The sequence below is a fragment of the Fukomys damarensis genome, unplaced genomic scaffold, assembly GCF_012274545.1.
Source record: "Fukomys damarensis isolate Sample0158 unplaced genomic scaffold, DMR_v1.0_HiC HiC_scaffold_23, whole genome shotgun sequence".
NCBI classification, from domain to species: Eukaryota; Metazoa; Chordata; class Mammalia; order Rodentia; family Bathyergidae; genus Fukomys; species Fukomys damarensis.
Genome location: NW_022900935.1, coordinates 12,477,759 through 12,491,817, shown reverse-complemented (window position 1 = coordinate 12,491,817; position 14,059 = coordinate 12,477,759). Strand labels below are relative to the sequence as shown.

The 14,059-nt window shown below is 38.0% G+C and overlaps 1 protein-coding gene across 2 annotated transcripts in view; it reads right to left on the bottom strand.

The window, feature by feature from the left end:
- Positions 1–14,059, bottom strand: part of Psmb2 (proteasome 20S subunit beta 2) — a 38,683-nt gene that overhangs the window by 20,237 nt on the left and 4,387 nt on the right. For both annotated transcript variants that reach the window (XM_010645246.3, XM_033767447.1), the window contains exons 2-3: positions 12,872–12,994; positions 9,583–9,653 (exon numbers count right to left, since the gene is read on the bottom strand). In XM_010645246.3, the coding sequence (XP_010643548.1) occupies positions 9,583–9,653; positions 12,872–12,994 (194 nt within the window). The remainder of the gene's footprint in view (positions 1–9,582; positions 9,654–12,871; positions 12,995–14,059) is intronic.

Below are 14,059 nucleotides of genomic sequence, written 5' to 3'. Positions count from 1 at the left end.
AAAAAAGAACAGATGCACTTCTTACTTCCCTTCATAACAGAGGAAAGAAGCAACCTTGGCTGTAATAAAGGCATTGCTCTGCCCTTAGTCCAGGGAGAAATGCTTACTGCTGGCAAGGGGAGAACCCACTTGAAGCAGAATTTTGGACAATGCTCAATAAAGGCCATTACTCAAAATAAATGTATTCATAAATAAATAAATGTCTTCCTCACTGCTCTTCAACTTATACATACACACGCGCGCGCGTGTGTGTGTGTGTTTGGAGTAAGTAAAGAAAACTTCCTGGGATTTTTGGGATCAGTCCCTACTATACTCATATCCGTGCAGGTGAAAAAGAGACACCAAGATACCAGGCTATACATATGCTTCTGTTTGTGAGTGTGGGTGGAATGTGAAGGCACAGCTCTTCGGTCTACTTGGACAAGGGCTCTAATTTAAAGCAATTTTAAAAGGCAGAGGTAAATGAGGCATGGTGGGACATCTCTGTAATCCCAGCTACTCAGAAGGCTGAAGGAGGAGGATACACGGGTTTCAAGTCAGGGTAGGCAACTTAAGCAAGATCCTGTTTCAAAATAAAATAAAACAAAATGAGATATAACTCAGTGGTAAGGTATTTGCATAGCATTTACAATGCCCTGGGTTCGATCCCCAGTACTGGGGGGGAAAAAATAAAAGGAAAAAAAGTAAGGGAAAATCTGTTTCAAATGGCGAACATTTTTAAAATAAAAACTCGTTCTTATTAAGCAGACACAGCACTCTGCTGCTCTAAGCTTAAGCCAAATCCTAATAGGACGGCACGTAATTCTTAAGACACAAGTTTCAGAACAATACAGATCTACACCAATTACCTATATTGTTTCACCCCTACTGTGGATAACAAAGATGTTTTAAGTGAAAAACTGGCATTATGGGATTGCACAATTCAAGTCATCCAATAGGCTTATTCCACTCAACCAGAACAGGGGTTCTCTCTGCTCACAGCAGGCATCCAACAGGGTAGCACATATATGCTCTCTGAGTGAGAAAGCAACACCTTCTCACATACAACCCCCTGGAGAGAGATGGGGAAGGGAGGAGGGCTTTACACCTGCAAACTCCTAGCTCTATCAGCACTACGGTGGGGAAAAACAGCACATATTTTTTTAAAAATAAGGGGAAAAAGGCTTCCTAATAAAGACAGTAGCTTAAAAGAAGAATCTTCTCAAGCCATTTTTCTTAAGAGACTGGTAAGTATAATGCTTTAACTACTCTTTGTCTTCCTAACAGACTTAGTCAAGCCCTAATGACTGCATAAGCAAACTGCTTAAAAGGGCAGCTGTCAGAATTTTTATTCCTCTTGGTAGAAAAACACTATAAGCACCAAGTGTTGTCATATTAATCAAGGCACTTCAAGGCACATCTGTCCCTGGGCCTCTGGATAATCAAAATGACCACTAAAAATAGAAAAGCAGTATCTCCAGTGGGGCAGACATGAGCCACCCCTAATCCTAAGAGACTCGTGCAAGATGTGACCTGGGATATACATGCGCTTTGCAGTACCAATGTATATCCATCTGCATGTAGCCACGTTTCCAATGTTCATTTCATGTCACATTTAGGCCAGGAAGCAAAATAAGGAAGAGACATAACTCTTGGGCCATGGTGAAAATCAAGTTAGACGAGCTGAGGTCTGGTGGGGAAAGAACACTGCTCCATAGGTCTGTAACAGCTGCTGCTAATGGCACCAAAAGTCCAGGAGTTTTGTGATTATCATTTTGGCCCGGCCCCCTACTCCCTGACCCAAATTTCCCCATCACCAAAAGTGAGCCAGCTCTGTCTGTCAAGATGCCCAGGCTGTGTGGCAGTGGTGTCAAAGGCTGCCATTTGCTCCAAGGCACTGCCATCTGCAGCAACACAACATTTTGTCTCCGGAAAATAAACACATCTGCCTTTGCCAGTGTCCTCCCACTGTGCCGCCCATCTGGAGCAGGTGAGTTGGAAGGCAAGCCCGGGCATGGGTAAAACGGGGGCAAATAGGGCAGATGAGACCTCAAGGGAGATGGCACATGGAAGAAGGCAATTCTGTGTCATGTCACATCCTGCTAACCACATTTGCCAAAAAGCATGTGAAATTACCCTTGTTAGTGATATTTTAATCACATGTAAAAAATGTTTGGTGGTGTTTAGGGGATAAGACCTGCAAAGTCAAGGTTTCACCTGGACCATATGTTCATAAGGTCACATGACCTCACTGATACAAACAAACAGATGATGTCTTTGTACCAGTCACCTTAGGCATGAAGAGAATAACTCTGGTAAAGAACAGAAGGTTCAAAGCAACAGGATTCTTCTAGGACAGAGACATGCAGTACACATCTACTAATAACCAAACATACCAGAAGGCAAGGCAGAGTGCTGGGACAAAACACTCACCTTTGGGAATGGCTAACATCTGAAATACTTTCCTACAATTCTTTCTTTCAATGAAAAAATAAATTTAACTCTAGTTATGGTCTTTGACATCAGATATTTGTTTATATTTGTTTATCTTCTAGGTGCTAAGGATTAACCCTAAGGCCTTGTACATGCTAATCAGATACTGTACACTGAACTACACCCTTAGCCAACATCAGATTGTTAAATTATGCTATCTGGGGATTGAAAGAAGCTGGCAAAATCATCCAATCAATTGCTCTTTTTCTCCCAAAGATTTTTTTGTTTTGATTTTTTTTGGGGGGGGTGGGTACTAGGGATTGAACTTGGGACCTTGTACTTGCAAGGCAGGCGGTGCAACCAGTAAGCTAAATCCCTGGCTTGATTTTATTTTTTTGAGACAGAGTCTCACTATATAGCCCAAGCTGGTCTTTAACTTGAGATCCACCTACCCCAGATTCTTGAGTGCAGGGACTGTACAGGTGTGGACCAACATGCCTGGCTCTCTCAATATTTTCAACTAACTCCCAGCAGAGCTAGAGCTAAGCCTCTGAGAAAAGGGTTTTTTCAACTATGCTATTTGTTTGTTTTCTGAGACAGGGTCTCACTGTGTAGTTGAGACTGACCTGAAGCTCACTATGTAGCCCAGGCTGGTCTCGAACTCAATCCTCCTGCCTCAGCCTCCTGAGTGCTGGGATTACAGATGTGTGCCACCACGCCTGGCTCTATAGTACTAGAAGGGAATGGTGAAACCACCTTTTCAAATAAAGGTGCAAATACATGCAATTCCTATATGTAACAGATAAACACAGAGTTGATTTATAAGAAACAGAGCTAAAGTTTCACCACACTGGTCTTTCTTCGTGAGTTTCCAAAGGCTGTTTCATTGTGTGTTTAAAAACCACTATCAGGCCAGGCGTGGTGGCGCATGCTTGTAATCCCAGCACTCGGGGCGGGGGGGGGGCTGAGACAGGAGGATCACTGTGAGTTCGAGACCAGCCTGGGCTAGAGTGAGTTCCAGGTCAGTCTCAACTACATAGTGAGACCCTGTCTCAAAAAACCAAAAACAAACAAATAAATAAATAAATACAGACCACTATCAGGGCCAGGGGTTTAGCTCAGTGGTTCTACCGCCTGCCTTGCAAGCACCAGGGCCCGAGTTCGATCCCTGGTACCAAAAAAGTATATAAATAAATAAAATAAGTAAAAACCACTATCACACACTGGGCATTTCTCCAATTTATTATTTCTACTACCTACTTGCTAAGCATTTACAAGTAAGCTACCAAAGCCTCATGAAGCACTTCAGAAAGTTCTAGGAAAATGCTGTGACCAGTGAGTAGCAGTAGTAAAGTACTGAGGATTACACACCATGGAGGCCAGTATGCTATATAAACCTTGCCACAAAATTCCATATTCCTCAAGGCCATTAGTTTGGCTGGTTCATACCTCAATCTCCACATCTTTAAAATGGAGACAGTAAATGGTAAATAGATAAATTGAGGGAATTCAGATGGACTGTGCCAAAAATTATTCACATAATTCATTCCACGTAGGAAAGAGCCTCATTACTCATCATCCTCTTCTATAACACATTAACCAAATAATAGAAGGAGAATTTAAATATGCAGGGCCTTGCACATAGTACAAACTAAGGCACTGAAAAATTTTCAAAATAGGTTAAAAATCCAAAAGCAGGTCTTTAGTAATAGTCACTTAATAAATATTCTTCCTGTGTAGTATCGCTCATTTATTCCAAACAAATTTTATGGAGTCAATGCTTAACTTTCAGTTCTTATAATTTGATACTTTTTAAAAAATGATACATTTGATCTTTTTTTCCCCTGGGCATGGGGGGTGGGTACTAGAGCTTAAACCCTTCTCACCGAACTATTCCTTTTTCTTCCATTTTCACTTTGAGACAGGGTCTCACTAAGCCAGTAAGTTTCCTAGGCTGGGCTTGAACTTGCAATCTTCCTGCCTCAGCATTCCCCAGACGCTAGTATGACAGGCTTGTGCTACCTTCACTTCTTCCTTAGCAGATGAGGGATGTAAAGCTCAGAAAACATACATGATTTATTCAAGATTATAGCACAAAAAAGGGGTTGGGATTGAGAGTCAATATATAACTTGACTCTAAACCCATGCTCCTATATTTTAAAATGGGGAGTCCAACCCAGAGGAAAAGAAGAATGTGTCATTTTTCTCCTAGGGCTCTAACTAGGAAGAGATCAATGTAAAGTACACATGCATTTAAGTTAAAAACTCAGCTGGGGATTTAGCTCAGTGGTTCTGCCGCCTGCCTCGTAAGCACAAGGTCCCAAGTTCGATTCCCGGTATAGGGCCAGATGTTTAGCGCAGTGGCTCCAGCACCTGCCTGAAAAGTGCAAGGTCCTGAGTTTGATTCCTGGTTCCAAAGAAAAAAAATCGAAGGCTTTTTATTTGTTTCCCTATAGTCACTAAAAATAATTTACTGTAATTTCCTTCCACTGTACAAATGACAATATTCTCAGCACTCTGCATGGATAACATTTATTCAGCTAATACCTAAAATGGGCATATCTTCACATATTGTCTATATAATCCTGAGTGGGTCTTAAAAGAAATGAATATTTCAGGATCCCTTAAATGTACAAATACACTTGTACAATACTCTAATAAGCAAAAATATTTTAAAAGATTTTTTAAATGCAGGAAAGAATATACTTTAAGTTAGAATTTTAACTTAACCTTTTATAGCCTGTATACATGTGCCTTTAAATATATTATAGTACTCGAATATATTAAGGGAAACAGTTAACCTCTCTATGAACCTGTTTCAGCACTCCGATAAATAAAATGGGGATAACAGGTATACAGAATAATAGTAAGAAACAGATCCACATGTAAGTTTCTAAGAGAGTACCATTCAATGAACTTTGTCACAATGGAATTGATCTATAACCACAGATACCCAAAATGGATAGCAGCTACTGAGCACTTGAAACAGCTGTAACTGAGAAATAGATTTTTTCCCTAATAATCAAAAAAAATTTTAATTTTAATTAATTTAAATTTAAATAGCCTTGTAAAACTGGTGGTTAACACACTGGACTGTGTAGATTTGGGACAAATCCTAGCATATAACAGATGTTCAACGTTTATTTCTCTTTTTTTGGAGACAAGTGTCTCACTTTGTAGTTCAAGCTGGCTTTGAACTCACTATGTAGCTGAGACTGGCCTCAAACTTGAAGTGATTGTACTGTCTCAGCCTCCTGAGTGCTGGGATTATAGGCATGGATCATCATGCCTGGCTCAATGTTTATTTCTATTTTCCTTACCATAGCAATAATATTTTATTAACAGATTTTTTAAACTAAAACATAACAGTCCAGAACAGTGGCACACACCTATAATGCCAGCACTCTGGAAGGTTAGGTAGAAGTGTGAATCTGAGCTTAGCCTGGACAGCTTAGCAACTTAGTGAGATCCTGTCTCAAAATAAACAACAAAAACAGTTAGGGGGCCAGAGATTTGGCTCAGTGGTTCTGTTGCCTGGCTTGCAAGCACAAGGGCCTGAGTTCAATCCCAAGTTCAAATACAAAAACAAAAACAAAAAAACAGTTAGGGATACAGCTCAGTGAGCTCTGGATTCAATCACAAATCACACACACACACACGGATTTTTAATACTATAAAATAGCATAACAGCGACAGGTGGTGGCACACAGTCTGGGAGGCTGAGGCAAAACAATCCTAAATATTTGTTCTTTTGTTTTGTTTTCTTTTGTTTTTTTGTACTGGGGATCGAACTCGGGTTCTTGCACTTGCAAGGCAGGTGATGGAACCATTGAGCTAAGTCCCCAGCCCAAAACAATCCTAAATTTGAGCTCTGGCAACTCAGACAGACTTTGTCTCAAAGTAAAAAGCAAAAAACTGGCTGGGGGTGTACAAAGGCTCTGACTTCCTCCTTCAGTACTATAAATCAATCAAACAAACAGAATAGCACAACAAAAAAATCCCCATGGCAAGCTAATCTGTGCCATTAAATTGCTTTTTCAGATAGGCATGGTGGCACATGCATGTACTCCCAGCACTCTGGAAGACTAAGACAGGAGAATTATAAATTTAAGCCCACTCTGGGCAACTTGGTAACTTAGAAGATCCTTTCTCAAAATTAAAAAAAGGTTGGCAATGTAGCTCAGTGCAAAGGCCCTGGGTTCAATCCTCAGTAAAAAAAGAAAAAAAGAAAAATATCTTCTTCAACCAAACAGTAATAGCAGCATATAAACAAAAATCATTTACTAATCTGTTATATGTGCCATGTACTATGTGAAGAGCTTTGCATGATTACCTCACTATTTATAACACTATAAACTACCACTATTTTCTAAGTAAAAAAAAAATAAAACAAAACAAAACTAAGCTTAAATTTGCCCAAAGACACAGCTAGCTAGCTAGTCAGTCAGCAGACAGTCAATCCTAGCAGTCTAATTCTAGAGTCTTTCTCCTTAACATAATGCTAAATTGCCTGCATCATAATGAATCAGTTTACATAAAATTCTGTGATAGATAAGTGTCCTTTCAACCCAATATCCCCCTCAAACCCTCCCCCTACACACACAGCAACTGGACATCAAACAATTTTGAGTCAAACACACAAAATTATTCACAGTAACTGGCTAAGCCAAAAAAGTTTCACATGCCAACTAGTGTGACCATGTGAATGCACCAAATTCAGTGATTCTGTACTCATTAGAAACACTGCAAAATTATTACCACCTCTTTCAAACTATTTTAGAATTAACAATCTATTTTGATAAGGGGGTAGAATAACAATGATTGGACCCATAGCAGAAGCACAAGGCAGAAATAGTCAATATTTGCTAGGGCCCCATGTTTCTGTCTACAAGGGATATTTAAGACATCAAACATTTCTGCTACGAGAAGATTAATGGGATTCACTGCATTTGCATGAAGCATGATGCCATTCTTATCTCAATTCTAAAAGCAGCTTAATTTACTTAATGTCTGCAGTATTTAATGATAAAGTGTTTATTGTGCCCAAAGCTGGAATTCTTATTCTGGCTCTGCCTGGTAAGTCAGAGGAACATTTACACAGAAAGCCATGGCATAGTGTACTTGTTACTGAATACTGAAATTCTGGGTGGCAAGAAAGCTAGTATCTGACCCATTTTCCATTCTCAAAGAGGAATGAACAAGAAAAGAACATTCACTTTTCACCCAGGTCAAAACAGTTGTCTCCCTCTTTCAATACATTATGTCTCTAGCTCTTCTTTAAACTTCATGATCATGCAGAATGCATAACTGCTTGGCCAAAAGTAACCCCCAAAATTCTATTTACTGAGATGTTCTCAGTCTAGTATTATTAGGCACTGGAAGAGAAACTGTTTTAAAAATCTGTAGTAAGTTTACAAAAAACAATTTCCACACTTGTTTAGATTCTGCATAACTCAGTTGAAGCAAGTATAGATAAAACCCAAAAAGATGAATAGCACCAGGGTTCTAGAAAGACTATTGAAGAATCAAGGAGTTGATCTTAAGGTAAAATAATCAAATACTGTAATTATAGTATTATTATTGTAGCTTTGTCTGACCTGCTGTATTACCTGACCTAATCCCTTTGCCACTTTATGCCTTTCACTTCAAATCAAGGATACAGAATTAACTACTATCTGTCTCAGTGGAATAGTGAGTGGATTAAATTATTAAGCAAAATGCTTTAGGCAAAAGTCAAATGAATGTTAAATATTATGATTTACAAGCATTCATTTTCCTAGCACTCCTGTGGGGTTGGGAAGTTATCTTGATTTCATAGATGAGTAAACAGGCACAGGGGGTAAGGTCACATGGTTAAGGCTCTATTTACTTATTTCCCGTGGGAAGGGAATAATACACATCTTTAGCAATCATATAAACTTTCTTGGCACATCCTACACAAATTTTAATGCATTCAGTTTTTTTTTTTTTTTTTTTTTTTTTTTTTTGGTACCAGGGATTAAACTCAGGCCCTTGTACAAGGCAGGCAGCAGAACCACGGAGCCAAACCCCCAGCCCTGCATTGTTCTTAATGGCGCATCTCCAACATGCTCTCAATAGATTTAAGACAGTTCTAAGATAGAGCAAGGAAGAATAAGTGAAGAGAAACAATTTGAGCTTTGGCAAAAATAGTCATAGAAAGATGGAACCACCAATCACATTCTTTGGTATTCTCAATAAAGAGTTGAAAACTTTATGTCTGAACTAAAACTGGCATATCAATATTTATGGTTGCTTCATTCATAATTGTCCAAACTTGGAAGCAATCGAGACATCCCTTAGACCTAGACTGTACCAATAAACTCAATAAAAAGGAAGAAAAAAAAAAGATATCCTTGTTGAATGGATTAAAAAAATGTATGTCTAAACAATGGAATATTATTCAGTGCTACAAATGAGCTATCAAGTCATGAAAAGACACGGAGGAACTTTAAGTATATATTACTATGTAAAAGAAGCCAATGTGAAAAGCCTACACAATGTATGATTCCAAATATATGACATTATAGAAAAGGCAAAATAAAAAGATCAATGGTTGTCAGAGGTGAGCAGGTGGAAGGGAATGAATAGGAGCACAGAAATTTAGTGCAGTGAAAATACTCTGTATAATACTACAGTAATAAATACAGGCCATTAAACATTTGTCCAAACCCACAGAGTAACACTAAGAGAACCCTTGTGTAAATTATGAACTTTAAGTGTCAATATTGGTTCATCAACTGTAACAAATGTACCGATCTTGTGGATGTTGATAATTGCAAGATGCTACGTATGTATGGAGGGTAGAAATCTTTGTACTTTCTTATAATTTCGCTGTATGAGTCTAAACCGTGAGCCTAAAACTGTCCCCCTGTGACACAGAAACAGCCATTGGGGTAGAGGGGTAAGGTTGTCAAGAGGCCATGTTAGTGTGCTCTAGCCAAATTCACTGAAATGTATGTTTGCTTTCTAGTCTTTAATTAGGAACCATGTAAAAGTAGAAAAACAAACCCAGAGGAACTGAAAAGGATGAGTAGCAATGGGAAGGGCTCAGGAAGGCCAAAAAAGGCCAAAATACTGCTTATGTATAAAAGGAATATAAAAAAGGACATTTTCTGCTCTTATCTGAGGTTGCCAGCTAATACTGCTTACCCGACTCCGAAGACAGTCAGCCAGGTTTCGACGTGTAAAATTAGCTGCTGCTGTGGGAGACAATTCATATCCTGGTACAAGAGATAAAGAATCATATTTAAAAGTGAGGCAAAAAAACAATGGTACCCTAAATTGTTTCACTACGATTGTTCCCTAAAACCCATTATTTTTTATATACTCAGAGTATATAACATACATAGGCTGAGAGGTACAATCCTACTTCTAGTCCTCATCCTCATGTAACAGCTATGAAATAGCCAGTTAGTACTGACAGAAATCTTGGCCACAAATAGAATCAAGGTGACTTATAGGACCAAGCTCATAGCCTTGCTAAGATGTTTACTCATTAACAGAATGTAGATATCAATACGCAGATGTTGAAAAACAGGAAAGAAATTTTCAGATACCAACTTTATTTTTGAAAGGATATTAGCACAAGAGAATCTGGAAATTAGGATAGTCTCAGAGTCATACTTTATTTAAAAACCTCATTAAGAAGTGTAATATAATTTTCAAAAGTATAAGCCAAGAAAAAGAATGTTTCTATCATACAGTTTAAAAAATGATTCTCTCAAGAATAAAACTTCTGAAAAAGCGGTAGTGCCAAAAATGGTACAATCCAGAGTAATGACATCAAGTGCACATTTAACAATACACTTTGAAACCTAACCTTCCAATAAAATCAGACCAGCGCCAAAAGGGACAAGAATAATCTACAATTAGTAGAATCACATGGAAATATCATTCTAGAAAGACACAATAGCACTGCGGTTAGATTATTCCCTATAATATTTTAAACACCAATGTTGGATGGAGTGAGATTTAAGATAAAATCCTAAAATATATGTACTGAGTAGCTACTGTGTTTCAGGGTCTATGGTGGGTATTTTCACATGTTCATCCTTACAAGTCCATTAGTGCATTTTATTATTATTTTTTTTTTTTTTTTTTTTTTTTTTTTTTTTTGGTACCGGGGATTGAACTCGGGTCTATGAACTTGCAAGGCAGGCCACCAAACCACTGAGCTAAATCCCTGGCCCTCATTAGTGCATTTTAAACCAAAATGGACAAGTAATACTGTTGTATTCTCTACTAATCCCTCTGACAGTTATGTTAAATGTAGAAAAGTCTGATGCCTGAGTATCTGTATATGGACTTCTTTGCCTTATTTCAGCTCAGTTCTTTAACTTTACCATGTATTAAAAATTATTATATTCCAGCTATTAAGGAGGGTGAGGCAAGAGGCTGCAAGTTCACAGCCGGCCTGAGCAACTAAGCAAGACCCTATCTCAAAGTAAGAAGCAAAAAAAGGAGCCAGGGATGTAGCTTAGTACTCCCTAAATTCAATCCCTAGTACAAGAGAGAGATGGGGGGGAGTGGGAGAGGGAGAGAAAGGGGGAGCGGGGAAGGAAAAAAGAAAGAGAAAGGAAGAAAGTTACATGTAAAAAAACTGTACCGGACAGATAATGTTAGGCTCTTAAAGGGCAATGTAACCAAACACAATTTTTCTTCAGCTATCTTTATTCACTCCCAGAACAGCCAGTGAGTGAAATACTGCTGTACCTATTATACTTCAGGGTATTATCAACACCCCTCCCCTCAAACATGCTTAACCACATGCTTAGGTTCTTCAGTGGCAGAGACATAAGCCTTGTTCATCTTTGAATTCTCTGCAGTATTAAGCAAGTAAGTACTTAACACGGGTAAGATCTTCAAAAATGTTTATAGAATAAGATGTATAATGCTAAATGTGTCGCCTAAAAATTGTATGGATGGATCTTATCTGGTCACTTTACACATGTAATTATATTCAAATTCAATGGAAGCTACATTCTAAGTCTTAGATATAATTATATATGTAGAATGTAGTTTTTTGTTTTGTTTTTGGTACCGGGGATTGAACTTGGGCTCTTGCGTTTGCTTGCAAGTCAGGCACTGGAACCACTGAGCTAAGTCCCTGGCCCTGTAGTATTTAGTTTTACAGTGGCATATGTAACAGTTACTAAACTGTAAAGTAAGTAACTGGAAATAAGGGTCTCTCTACGAGAGCACCACTATAAACGTTTCTGGATCAGAAAACTACTGGCTAGCACAGTTTGATAAGGACACTTTCCCATGGACAAGAGCTCATTAACCTCAGAGAGAACTCATAAAAGTCTTCATTATCTCTTTAGTCAGGAAGCTACCAAAGATGTAAGGTAGAACTCTTTCAAGGCATAGTAAATACTTCATAATTATACATAGCTTTAAATTTACAAAGCATTTTCATATGTATTATCATTAATATAGTTATAATCACATTTTAGACATAGGAAAATAAAGGTCCAGAGAGGATAAATGACTTATCACATAGACTATAGCAAAGCCAAATTTCATTTAGTTTTTAGCTTTGAGATTCAAATATACTTCAGCTCAAACCACATCCTCTGAGAATATGTCAAAAAGTTCAATATTACCTCTGCCCATCTCCGAGATGTTCAAGTATCAATATTATAGTAGTTCTGTGCTATGGAAATTTTAGGAAAATTTTTAGGAGCAAAAGGATTGGAACTTTAGGAGCTAGATTAAGTTTTAAAAAAAAAAGATTCAAATAAAAAAAATGTGTCCACATAGGCCAGTAGAAAATATTGCTTTGTGTTTTATTTGAGACACTCTCACTATGTAATCTAGGCAGACTAGACTTAAAATCATGATCCTACTACTTCAGCCTCCCAAATGCTGGGATGACATGCCTGCCACCACACTCAGCTTGACAATATTCATTTCAAATGTAAAGACAAAACAATGGTGGGCTAGGGATTAAGCTCAGTGGTGCCCGATGCCTGCCTCACAAGAGCAAGGTCCTAAGTTTGATCAAAACAAACCAAAAAACAATGGTTAAGGGCTGAATTGTGTCTTCCAAAAACTCATGTTGGAGTCCTAACCCCAGTACCTCAGAATATGACTATGTTTGGAGATGGGGTCTTTAAAGAGGCATTTAAGTTAAATGAAATTATTAGGATGGGCCCTAATCCAATATGACTAGTGTCCTTCTTTTAAGAAGAGGACACTTGGACAGATAGTACAAACAGAAACTCATATGAAGCCACAGGGAGAAGACAGCTATCTTATAAGTCAAAGAGAAAGGCCTCAGAAGAAATCAACTGTACTGATCCCTTGATGTAAGACTTTTAGCCTTCAGAACTATGAAGAAAAGTTTTATTGTTTAAGCCACCTGGTTAGTGGTACTTTGCTATAGCAGCAGCCCTTGCAAACTAATACATCAACCAAAGCTATAAGTCTTACCCACCATTTCGCATCTTATACAGTTGCACATTTTTCTGAATATATTCTGCAAATTGTACAGTGTCTCCAGCCTCTCCAACACACAGGAGTAAGATTTTTTCACTCATCTTAAACATCTTGTCATGATCTGCTCAAAAGAAAAAAATTCACATTAGAAATTGCCTTAACAGGGCCAGGGATTTTAGCTCAGTAGTTCCACTGCCTGCCTTACAAACACAAGGTCCCAAGTTCAATCCCCGGTACCAAAAAAAAGAAATTGTCTTAATGGAAATTGATAGCTATTATACATGCAATCATAAACAGGTCTACTACTTATTACTATACTGAAGAATTTTACTAGTCATTTTCTTTAGAAGATTTTAATAGGCAACAGTATTAATTTTTCTCACTTTTCATGTTAGACTACTTGGCATATTTTACTAATGTCGAGTTCAGTTGAAAAATATATATGAAAACTGATAATTTAAAATGCAATTTGGGTGCTGGGTGTGGTGGCTCATGCCTGGAATCTCAGCACTCAGGAGGCTGAGGCAAGAGGATAGCCACAAATTCGAGGCCAGCCTGAGCTACATAGTGAGTTCAGGGCAAGCCTGAACTATAAAGTAAGACCCTGTCTTAAAAACCCAAAAATCCCAAAAAACAAAAACAAAAACCAATTTGGGGGGCCAGGGATTTAGCTCAGTGATTCTGCTGCCTGCCTTGCAAGTACAAGGTCCTGAGTTCAAAACAAAAACAAAATACAATTTGTGGCTTGAGGTATTGCTTAATAGTACAGAATATGCTAGGCATTCATAAGGTTCCAAGTTCAATTTCCACTAACAAAATATATAAATGGATAAATAAGTTCTAAAAATACAGTTTAAAGCATTTAAAGGCATTTAAAATGCAAGGAAACAACAGAGTAAATTGAAGAATGCTAGCCAAGTGATTATCTTTAGGTTCAAGATTATAAAATTCTGAAATGTTTCTACAAATATTAATGAATTATTATGTATACATACAAAAAAAATACTGGAAAAGGACAGTGTTACAACAAAATGAAAACCATCTCAAGAAAAGAGAGAAAAATAGCTGAAAGAATATAAAGCATGGGCTGGGGATTTAGCTCAGTGGTTCCGCCACCTGCTTTGCAAGCGCAAGGTCCCAAGTTCGATCGCCAGTACCAAAAAAAAAAAAAAAAAAAAAAAAAAAA